The sequence below is a fragment of the Xyrauchen texanus genome, chromosome 13, assembly GCF_025860055.1.
Source record: "Xyrauchen texanus isolate HMW12.3.18 chromosome 13, RBS_HiC_50CHRs, whole genome shotgun sequence".
Classification (NCBI taxonomy): domain Eukaryota; kingdom Metazoa; phylum Chordata; class Actinopteri; order Cypriniformes; family Catostomidae; genus Xyrauchen; species Xyrauchen texanus.
Window position 1 is genome coordinate 15,412,314 of NC_068288.1, and position 12,434 is coordinate 15,424,747.

Sequence of the window (12,434 nt, forward strand, 5' to 3'; positions counted from 1 at the left end):
CACTTAGAATAGATGAGGACATGGCACAAGCAATAGTCAGTAACTCATTAATTTCAGAGGCAGGATGAGACTTAAATTGTTAAAGAGTCACTTAAACTAATCCAACTATGACAGTCTAAGTAAGACAGAAAGGCAGGAAAGGACTGAACTCCATAGAGAACTGCAGGTTACAGGATTAGATTAATTCACAGTTACCAACATATTAAATACGAGACAAGTTTATGGTAAAATTATAAAGGCGATGATTAAATGTATAAGAAACAGTGGTTTTAGGAACAGGGTACACACTCTTCACACTCCAGCACAGGAGGTGGCGGTAAGCAATTAAATAGTAGTTTGCAAACCACCATTAAATCCACAGAAGAAGAAGAAGCCAACGCCCAAACGGGATAAATCATCCTCCGAAGGGTACTTTGAAAAATCATTGTAGTTATGCTGTAAGATCACTTTAAACAGAATTTCCAATAAAAATGACCTTTAACTTGAGTTCGGAATGACCGTTAGTTTTGAGCCACTCACATTTGAACCCTCCAAAGCTCTCACAGGCTTCGAAAGCGCTCTGTGATTGGCCAGTTGAGAAGTCGTCATCATATTGTACAAGTTGCAGAAAAACAAACAGCCACTCGAAATGTTTAACATAAGACAAGACAAACCTATCACATGCTTTTAAATCAGTTGTTTACTGTGTTGTTGATTAATGTAATTATGAGGGCGATGTAATAGTGTACGAATGTGTGTTTTTACTCTCTTCTGTCCTATATAATTTACCTTTTAACTATACAGTATATTCCATACAGCTCAATATACGATATGTAACATCATTTGACACTTCTTTTCTATTTGTTCTTAACTTTCTGATCAAGTTATTATCATTCATTAATTCTGCAATTTTTTTTTTATTAAAAATAATATTATTTCAAATTAAACATTAGAACAAAGGGATTCAAAAATGAAAATTCTCTCATCATTTAATCACCCTCGTGTCATCCCAGATGTATGTGACTTTCTTCTGCAGATCACAAATGGAGATGAAAAATATTTCAGATCTGTAGGTCCATACAATGATGATTTGATTTAGAATGATGTTATTTTTATTCAGTATAAAATAAAAATGTCCATACACGTAGTCTTCTTGTACTCTTTTGATCTAAAACTACATTTCTTCCCATTCCATCTCTATAATGTAATAATGTATTTATTTTCCACAGCTTTCTCAGTCTGAAATAGTTCATTATAAAAATACACATTCTCTCATGGGAAGTGATGATACTTTGATATTTTATATTCTTATATTTGGCATACATAGAAACAATAGATGTGAGAGTCAGGGAAATTCTCCTTCATATCACTCATTATTGTTCAGGACAAAGAAATGTCACTTTCCAGTACATTTATTCAGCCATTTACTAATAATAAAAAGAAAAAGCACAAATAGATTTTCTACTGTCGGAATGGTGTTAGAAAGTTAAGTTGCTAATTACCGTAATTACAAAATGTACGAGGACGGAACGATTTTTATATGTCGGAATCTCGTAATTACGGTAATTACGTCATGGCGTGAATGCGGCAGTAGAGTCATCCTAACGCTTAAAAATAAACCATCCAATCAGAAGGCGTTGTCAAGATGGTGACGCCGCTGATCTGCGCTGATCCAACTCGATCTGATGACGACACTCCCACAGTTCCTGACGTCATGACGTATTAACTATTGTTTTAGTCTGTGCGACGCTTGTTCTTATTTTTGTCCGTCAAGTTCAGTGTTTGTGGTAAAACTTTGTATCGTTTTGGAAGTTTAACTACGTTGAAGTCGAAAGGACAGTACAAATGTCTTCTTTTGAAGAATGGACAGTCACATGTAACGGGCTGTAGGCCTCTGTCCGTGATTTCTGGAATAAAACGGACGAATTTCCCTTCATCACGATTCATTCATGCCTGCTTTGATTAAAAGGGACCGTTGTTGTGGCAGCTGGACAGAGACACTTGCAATAGTGTTTGTTATGAAATCCTGGTCTTGATGTGTGTTTAAAGTTCAGGATCAGACTTTAGTGGGTATTTGTGTCTGAATCTCCACCATGGCTTCTCTGAAAGCTCTGCAGGACTGGTGCAGGATCCAGTGTGAGAGTTACACTGATGTGGACATTAAAAACATGTCTTCATCCTTTAGAGACGGACTGGCATTCTGTGCCATCATCCACCGACACAGACCTGATCTCATGTGAGCATCTTACATACTTTATTTATTTATTTATTTATTTGCGTTTTCTACTTCTTCAAACATGCCAAATCTCATCAAAGGTAAATGTCATCATAATATTCAGGGCGGATTTAAACAGGGGAAAACATTAGGGTTTGTGATGATTTATGTTTTGGAACGCGGAAGAAAAGTTTAGCAGGCTAAAAACTTCGACAGCGGTGAAGGGGAGATCACAACAGATATTATTCTCACTTACACATTTGCTCCCAGACCGAAAGAAAAAATCCACTATTATGTTTGAATGACTTTCCAGAAGAGTTTCAGATGGGAGAAGATGCCAAATGTACTGTCACTCTCTCAGCAGCTGTAATTGAACCCCCTCACAGCTGTGCTCATTCAGTTTTTAAAACTAGTTACAGGTAATATAACAATAAGCACAACGTTATACATTTACATTCAATATTTAAAATACTTATAATATAGAAAAGTTTGCTAGATTAACTCTGATAAATAAGGCGGAAACGCGTCATCACAGTCTGTGGAAATGTCTATTGTTAGCTGTCTGGTTCTCAGTGATTAGAATGTTTTAAATTCTTTAAAAGGAAACAAAAGTTTTCATATCGCAACATTGAGGGTCTGTGCCAAAACTTATGAGTTCTCTCCTGCCTACATAAACAGCTGTCTTGAGGTCGTTCCAATCCGCAGGGTCCCTACTCACCGAGCACGGTGTATACTCGAATACACTACAACAACATCAAACACAGTCTCTCTGATCATGGGGTTCAAGATTACACTCTATACTCGTGTAAATACATATACAAGAAATAACCTTACATCCATATATATATCTATCCATGTGTATACTTATAGAAATATTGTTATATTTAAATCACCGATCCACCAGTAGGGCTGGGCGATATGTAAAATATTTTTTAGTTATAAAATATTTTTTGCTTTATTGATTTTGTTTTAAAAATGAAATTCATTTATTGAATTCAAAACACAAAAAAAAGCATTCAAAAAAATCTTATTTAACCACCTCCCCAAATCCAAAAATGTCCCATCTCCAACGGCTCCGTTTGCCATAACCAAGCCTCCGTCAACAACAAAAGGTGGAAAATTACTAATAGCAGATTAGAGAACAGATTAAGAACTAAAGACAATTATAAATGTAAATACAATAATAATCAAAATAAATAAGCCTAATAAATTCCCTTGTGTTCCCAAAATAATGCTGCCAAATGTGTTCTTATACTCAAACCAGCCCGTCTGATACCAGCAATCATGCCACGCTCCAAATCACTGACATCACATTTTTCCCCATTCTGATGGTTGATGTGAACATTAACTGAAGCTCCTGACCCGTATCTGCATGATTTTATGCACTGCTACCACACGATTGGCTGATTAGATAATCACATGGATGATTGTTGTGTCAGACCGGCTGTTTTGAGTATTTCTGGGATGTTCACACACTACAGTCTCTAGAATTTACTCTTAATGAAAAACAAAAATCATCCAGTGAGCGGCAGTTCTGTGTATGAAACACTTGTTGATGAGAGGTGAATGGAGAATGGTCAGACTGGTTTGAATGAACTGATAAAGTCTACAGTAACTCAGATAACCACTCTGTACAATTGTGTGAGAAGAATAGTGTGTCTGAATGCTGTTCTGAGATGCGGGTTGGCGCTGTTTTGGCAGCACGAGGGGGCCCTACACAATATTACACCGGTGCTTTTAATCTTTGGTTGATTGGTGTATATATATATATATATATATATATATAATGTACAGTTGAAGTCATTAAAACTAATTTTTTAACCACTCCACAGATTCAATATTAGCAAACTATAGTTTCAGCGAGTCGTTTAGGACATCTACTTTGTGCATGACACGAGTAATTCTTCCATCAATTGTTTACAGACCGATTGTGTCACTTTTAATTGACTATAATCACAATTCCAGTCGGTCAGAAGTTTAGACACACTAAGTTAACTGTGACTTTAAGCAGCTTGGAAAATTCCAGAAAATGATGTCGAGCCTTTAGACAGTTAGACAATTAGCTTCTGATAGGAGGTGCACTGAATTGGAGGTGTACCTGTGGATGTATTTTAAGACCTTCAAACTCAGTGCCTCTTTACTTGACATCATGGGAACATCAAAATAAATCAGCCAAAACCTCAGAAAAATAATTTCTGATTCATCCTTGGGAGCAATTTCCAAACACCTGAAGGTGCCACGTTCATCTGTACAAACAATATTACACAAGTATAAACACCATGTGACCACACAGTCATCACACCGCTCAGGAAGGAGACGCATTTTGTCTCCTAGAGATGAACGTAGTTTGTGTGAAAAGTGCAAATCAATCCCAGAACAACAGCAAAGGACCTTGTGAAGATGCTGGAGGAAACAGGTGGACGAGTATCTAGATCCACAGCAAAACCAGTCCTATATGGACATCACCTGAAAGGTGCTCAGCAAGGAAGAAGCCTCTGCTCCAAAACCACCATATAAAAGCCAGACTACAGTTTGCAAGTGCACATGGGGACAAAGATCTGACTTTCTGGAGAAATGTCCTCTGATCTGATGAAACAACATTGAACCGTTTGTCCATAATGACCATCGTTATGTTTAGAGGGGAAAGGGTGAAGAACAGCATCCCAACCGTGAAGCATGGGGGTGCAGCATCATGTTGTGGGGGTGCTGCAGGAGGGACTGGAGCACTTCACTAAATAGATGATGACATCATGAGGAAGGAACATTATGTGGATATATTGAAGCAACATCTCAAGACATCAGACAGGAAGTATAAGCTCAGTCACAAATGGGTCTTTCAAATGGACAATGACCCCAAGCACACCTCCAGAGTTGTGGTTAAATGGCTTAAGGGCAACAAAGTCAAGATATTGGAGTGTCATCACAAAGTCCTGACCTCAATCTGATTGAACATTAGTGGGCAGAACTGAAGAAGCGTGTGTGAGTAAGGAGGCCGACAAACCTGACTCAGTTACTCCAGTTCTGTCTGCAGGAATGGGACAAAATTCCAGCAACTTATTGTGAGAAGCTTGTGGAAGGATCCCCAAAATATTTGACCCAAATTAAACAATTTAAAGGCAATGCTGCCAAATACTAACAAAGGGTGTGTAAACTTCTGACCCACTGGGAATGTGATGAAAGGAATAAAAGCTGAATTAAATCATTCTCTCTACTATTATTCTGACATTTCACATTCTTAAAATAAAGTCGTGATTCGAACTGACCTAAGACAGGGAATGTTTCTACCATTAAATATCAGGAATTGTGAAAAACTGAGTTTAAATGTAAGTTTAACTTTTCTGATTGTTGAACAAAGAATAAATAAGGCTGTTAACGTCCTTTTTGATTTATATATCACAGCACTTAATCTGGCCTTTTCAATGATATTCTTTTAACTGTTGATTCGGGAGATTCTGCATTCCTGGTTTTATTAGATCTTAATACTGTAGACCAGAGGTGCCCAAACTAGTCCTTTGATTTTTTTTATTTGGCCCACCTTGCCATAGATGACAAGAGGGAAAAAAAATAAATAATATAAATAAATAATTGAAGCAGCTCTTCATTTTAAATAAATATTTTTGTTTTAAAATGTTTTGTTTTATTTTTGCATTACAAAAACTACAACTTATTTGAAAAGTAGAGATTATATGTGATTTAATTTAGTTTTTTTAAATGTGAGTACTTCAATGACCTTTAAATAAGTTCTGTCTAAAAGTTCGCTCTATTAGCCATCCCAGGTGCCACCCCAAAATCTTCACCATGATTGGCCAGCCCCAAAGTCAGAGGTGTGCCTTCAATACTGCCAGACAGAACCCAGTTGGTTTAAAACAGTGCGGGAACTGAAGCAGTGTCAAGAAATGACAGGTAATTAGGTGGACTCGTCGCAGAACAGTGCGAACAGTCATCCGAAATGAAATATGAATGTGCACTATATGTTGTGAAGCATTTCATATCCACGTGAACGCAACAACTGAAGCGCACCCGTGAAGCGGGCTTGATAAAGTCAGGTGAGGGAGCATTTCAATATAAACAACGGCTCCATTCACTCCAAACACTGCACCGCATTACTATAAGCAAACAGACCAGTACTCTCAAAACTCCCCTTTCTGCCCTGCCAGCTAGACAAAAATGGTAATGGAGTAAACTAATTCTTCATATTTCATCTCCTAATTCTGACTAAAACATGTTTTGGTGTGTGTATAACATCTGTGTTTGTCAAACGTGAGGATATCTCATTTACTTGCAACTGTCTGCCTAAAAACAGAAAGCTGCAAGTTTTTTAAAGAGCCCATATTATGCTAATTTACAGATTAGGGCTGGGCGATATGGCAAAATATATTATCACGATATTTTTTTCCATATTGATCGATATCGATGTTTGTTACGATATATAATTTAATAATGCTACCCGTTTGAAAAGTATACTGATAATAGTTGTTGAACTATATAGTTTATTAACATAAATAACAATGCAAACATTTAACTGTGCAAACATGGATTGGTTGAGAATATATTTTGTTATAAAAAAATATTGATAAACTTTAAATCTAAATGTTAACATTTTACTTTTAGCAAACATGCTTTATCTGCCTTGACAAAACAATGCAAGTTAGCTCGCCTTGTAACTGATTATAAAATATCAAACTAAAAGCTGTGACTACAGTACTATCACATCAAATTTCTTTGGCAGGGCAGCAAACATTTCAAAATGTTTGTAGAGGTACAACAAATGTAAACAAGTGAACCACAAAGTCCCTGGCAGATTTAAGTACTTAACTGTCAGATAAATAAAATATGAATTGTGTACTGGTTTTAAACATCTCAAATGTTTTAGAGGTAGACATCTGAGTAAAAAGTGCAAAATGTAAACATTGTAAACCAGTCACTATGCTACACCTTTTAGGTAGTGCTCATCATATCATATGAGGACGGAGTAACATTAACATGGGCCCGCATTTTCATACTCTCGGTGTGGTCGCTGGGATGGTACCTTTTCAGGTGACCGAAAAGGTTTGTTGTGTTTCCCGTCTTGGTTATCACCGACCGACGGTATATTTTGCAGACCGTCTTTATTTGCGCGTCGTCGCTTTTCAGATATCCAAACCACTTCCATATAATTGACGTCTTGTTACCTTTTTTGTCAACAATTTCCTCAGCTTTGGAAGATAGTTCGAGTTCACTTTCACCGTCGCTTTCGTGTTCGTCGTTTCCACTCATTTTTTCTTTACATTCACTTTCTTCACTGCCGGTAGCTCAAACAGTGCTCTGTTAGCAAATGGGCGTGTACTTAGACGCACAAGCCAAAATCTGCGTTCTGACTGGCTGTTGTCCGTTTATTTCTGCTTTGTAATAGGCTGTTAGGTCTATCCATATCGAGTAAACATGTCAAAAGTTTATCATCGTAGTCTAAATAAATATTATCGCGATGCCATATCGAGATCGTTTTATCGCCCAGCCCTATTACAGATTCCTGATTTTATTTTGGGGGTCTACTAGAATAGGTTTACATGTTTCAATGTTCAAAAAACTGAATTTTTCTCATACTGTACATTACTGCAGCACCTCTTTTCACGCTCTGTCTGAAACGCTCTGTTGTAGCTGCTGTCTCTTTAAAGCCCCCATTTCCGAAAAGCCCAGTCTGCTCTGATTGGTCAGCTGGCCCAGTCTGCTCTGATTGGTCAGCCGATTAGAGCGCGTAATGCCCCTTACCATAACAGGCTACCATGTTTCAGGCTTCCTGAACAGCTGTAAAAGCTATGGTTAATATGGTAAGAGTGGCATCATTATTTAGCCGTACCAGTTTTAGTTTGAGTCCGATAATGAAAGTTGCAACTTGAGCAGGACGTTTCACAGTGGTAAATTTGAAATTTTTGGCTTTGTTACAAGTACACTGTTGATTACTGTGAACCTAACAAAGCTTCAAGTAAAAGACATATATAGCGCATCTAAGTTAGTCATCTTTTGCTGGAATGGGTGAAGCCGAACTTTTGTCTCCCGAGCTATGAACGGAGAACAGAGGCTAACTCCCGGTTAGTGAGCAAGTTATTTGTGGACTACCGGATAGCGGCCATAACATTACAGCTTGTAATTGTATAGTTATATAAGACTCTTGAGATCGACCATTTTGTTACACAGTTTTAGGTAAAAGCTGGCCCATAGCGGATTAGCAAAACTATTTCAACCCAATAACATTAGCTGTCAGGTTAGCAGATACAGCTATGCACTCGTACACCGTAACTACAACACAAAACTCTGCATTTGAACTCTCGGTAGCAGATAAATCCACAAATAATCAAACATACTTACAGGTTGTGATTCTGAAGCAGCAGATTGTCCCAACAAAGTGGGAACGGCACCATCTTTCAGGAGTAACCGTCTTGAAAATCTGGCATTGGTTGTGGTTATACTGCGAAATAATTAAATACAATTTTAACCACTGATTCTTCAATTCGTCTACCTTTGGAAGTACAAACATAGAGGTCGTGCTTATGCAGTTAAGAAAACAGCGTCTTCTCGACATGCCAACAACACGAACCCAACTCATCCTGGCCTTGGCTATAACTACCTTTGTTTGAGAGTGGGCCAAAGGAGACCTTAGGCGGGCATTATGCAAATGTGTTACATAGTGACGTATATACTTTATGGAAGAAATGGCTGGACTACAAACACCCGTTTCTTGTAGTTCTTGAGCAGTGTGGTCTATATTACACACTACATCATAGGGCCTCTTTAATAACCATAAGATACAATGCTATATTTCGGCAGGTTCTTATTCGTAATTATAAGAAACGAATAGGCCTCTCAATTATTTAATTTTCAGAAATGTGCTTCATAGCTTTTATTTATATTCATGCCATTGTATCTTCATCTGCACAGAACTACCGTGTGTTCGATGTGAGATGTGCTGTTCTTAAAGAGACAGTAACCATGTTTTAAGAGACTTAAGCATTGTGCATGTACAGGACACTTACATTGACATTTATGCATTTGGCAGATGCTTTATCTCACAAGCGACTTACAGTGCACTTATTACAGGGATAATCCCCCTGGAACAACCTGGAGTTAAGTGCCTTACTCAAGGACACAATGGTGGTGACTGTGGGGATCAAACCAGCAACCTTCTGAGTACCAATGTATTATACAGAGCACTTATTACAGGGACAATCCCCCCGGAGCAACCTGGAGTTAAGTGTCTTACTCAAGGACACAATGGTGGTGTCTGTGGGGATCGAACCAGCAACCTTCTGAGTACCAATGTATTATACAGAGCACTTATTACAGGGACAATCCCCCCAGAGCAACCTGGAGTTAAGTGCCTTGCTCAAGGGCCCAACAGTGGCATCTTGGTGGTGCTGGGGCTTGAACCCCCGACCTTCTGGTCAGTAACCCTGAGCCTCTACCACTGAGCCACCACTGCCCCCACTTGATGATTTTATTTCTAGAGCTCTTTGTGTTTTGCAGTATTTATATTTAATTTAAAATAATACAGTTTGATATATGCAACAATTACTTTTAGCCCACTGCCCTCAATCAAGTTTGATTGTTGGCCCTTCATAGGAAAAAGTTTGTGCACCTCTGCTTTAGACCATCTTTATCTCACCTTGAGCTGTGTGTGGGGATTTATGCATCACTCCCAGTTGATTTAAATCCTGTTTTACTAACAGAAGTTTCTCAGTTTGTCTTGGGTAATTCTCATCTGGGTCAGCTCCTCCTATCTGAGGGGTTCCTCAGGGCTCTATCTTGGCCCCTGTCCTGTTTTCTCTGTATATGCTTCCATTAGGATCTGTTTTTAAGAAACATGGGGTATAATGTCACTTATGCAGACGACACACAAATATATTTACCACTGAAAATAAATGAATGAAATGCTCTAAAACCCCTGCTGGCCTGTTCAACTGATTTGAAATCATGGATTTCATTAAATTGTTTAAGCCTTAATGACAGCAAATCTGAAATAATTATAATTGGTCTGTCTGATATTTCTTGTCCCCCAATTTTAATCTGGGCCATTTGGCTTCTTTCCATATATTGCCTGTGAAAAATCTGGATTTGTATTTGACAGTGTCCTTAAGTTCAACAAATGGATAAATGCTGTTGTAAAAGCTAGTTGTTTTTTTCATCTAATCCTTTTCTCTACAGTCAAGCCTTTCCTGTAATGTAAGGATTTTGAAAAGGTGATTCACGGCTTTTTCTTTGCTCGACTCGTCTGTTGCAATTCCCTTTATATAGGAATTAGCCATACATCTCTTGCTTGACCGCAAATGGTCCAGAATTCTGACGGATGCATGTTAGCGTGAACATATTACCCTGATTTACACTCTCTTCACTGGCTTCTGGTTCATTCAAGATTAAATTTTAAATCTCTTATCTTGCTGACCTTTTACATACAATCACCTGAGATTACTGAGATGTTCAGATCAGAAGCTGCTGACAGTTCTTCTGAACTAAAGATGAGGGGTGACTGTGCTTTTGCAGTAGCGGCCCCAAAACTGTGGAACAATCTGCCTATTTACATTAGAACTGCTTCAACAATGCATGATTTTAAAACCAATGTTCCTTTTCTTCCTGGCTTTTAACCAACATTAGATGTTGTATTTGTGTCTTAAATATGATATTTCTCTGTGTTAATGGGCTGCTGTACAGCACATTGGTCAACACTTGTTTTAATTGTGCTTTATTAATAGAATTGAATTGATTAGAAATGCAGTCATGGTTAGTAGGATTTAAGCTATTTTTCTGTTTCTAAACTCAATGTGGAGACAAACTACAACTGAATACTATCACATGAAAATGGCAGATGATTTGTGTTGTCGTTCATAAGCAGTTTAGTGATTCAGCATTTATTAATTCATATGTATAATAAACATCATGATATTTGTGATTCATCAGTCTGCACTTCTTGTTTATTTCTCCCTTAGAGATTTTGACTCCCTCTCAAAAGAAAATGTCTTTGAGAACAACCGTCTGGTAAGTATCACACATACACTGTCCAATAATGATGAGAGAGATGTAATTATGGATATCATGTACCATTACTGGCTTATGCAACCAGATGCAGAATCATCATTTCATCATCAACACATTCTTAACTTGGTCTGAGTTTGTGAAGCTGAATCTTTCAGCACTGCACAAGAGGAAGTGGCTTCAGTGAAACGTCTATATGTTAGAATCAGTCACATGAGAGAGTAATGCTCATGACTTGTTTAGAGGTTTTATTTCTTTAACATCCTGAGACCCTGACGAGATTGCTGTGTGCACTTTCCATTCCCCTTCATGATTTGTGACTACTAGCATCTGATAACCATGCAAACAAAGCAATTACTTAGGACGGCAAATACTTTGCCTAAAAATTTACAGAACATGCGTGATGGCTGGGTTAAGCCATTGCGCACCTTCTCCACTATGTGAGCTCGGTCCGAGTTGGGGTGGCAAAGCAAATTTTTAGGGTGGTAGCTGCCAGCTCGTGCCACCCTTCTGGCAAACGCCCCTGCGCCTATTCTTCACAAGGCTCAATTTCACGCGCATGCATATGCCAATTTTTGTAACTTGCAGTCGCAGTGTTTCATTTCTGTTGATAGATTTCGAGGAAAGGAGCAGGGCAGATGTGCCCGCACTTTTGAGTCAGCATAATATTACTGCTAATAGTGATAAAAGTTCAATATTTCAAAGAACTTGTTGCAGCTCCTCAGTTGTTCTTGTTTAGAAAGACAAGTTAGCATATCTATCCACCAACTTTCAAACTCTAAACAATACACTACAGTTTGGACCCATTAATATATAGCCAAATTAAACAGCTTTTATTTTATATCAATCAATCAATTTGATTTCTATAGCACATTTAAAACAACACATGTTGACCAAAGTACTTCACATTATAGCATAAACAGATCATATAAATACATAATATATAAAAACACATAAAATAAGAGCCCACATTAAGCACAGTTAAAAGCAAGTGAAAAAAGGGTTAGACTTCAAATAAGATTTAAAAACATCAACTGATGTACAAGACCTGATTTGTAGTGGAAGGCTATTCCACAGCCGTGGTGCCGCCACTGAAAAGGCCCGATCTCCCTTTTCCCACTTAAGATGGGACTTGGGGATCGTTAAAAATAAACTCTTGTGAAGACCTTAGTAGTCTAGAAGGCGTGTGTTGCTGAAGGAGATCCGTAATATATGGAGGAGCCATGCCATGTAAACC

The 12,434-nt window shown here is 38.0% G+C and overlaps 1 protein-coding gene across 2 annotated transcripts in view; it reads left to right on the forward strand.

The window, feature by feature from the left end:
- Positions 1–1,695: 1,695 nt before the first annotated feature.
- Positions 1,696–12,434, forward strand: part of micall1a (MICAL-like 1a) — a 34,159-nt gene continuing 23,420 nt past the window's right edge. For both annotated transcript variants that reach the window (XM_052140955.1, XM_052140956.1), the window contains exons 1-2: positions 1,696–2,215; positions 11,152–11,200. In XM_052140955.1, the coding sequence (XP_051996915.1) occupies positions 2,073–2,215; positions 11,152–11,200 (192 nt within the window). In that variant the 5' untranslated portion in view covers positions 1,696–2,072. The remainder of the gene's footprint in view (positions 2,216–11,151; positions 11,201–12,434) is intronic.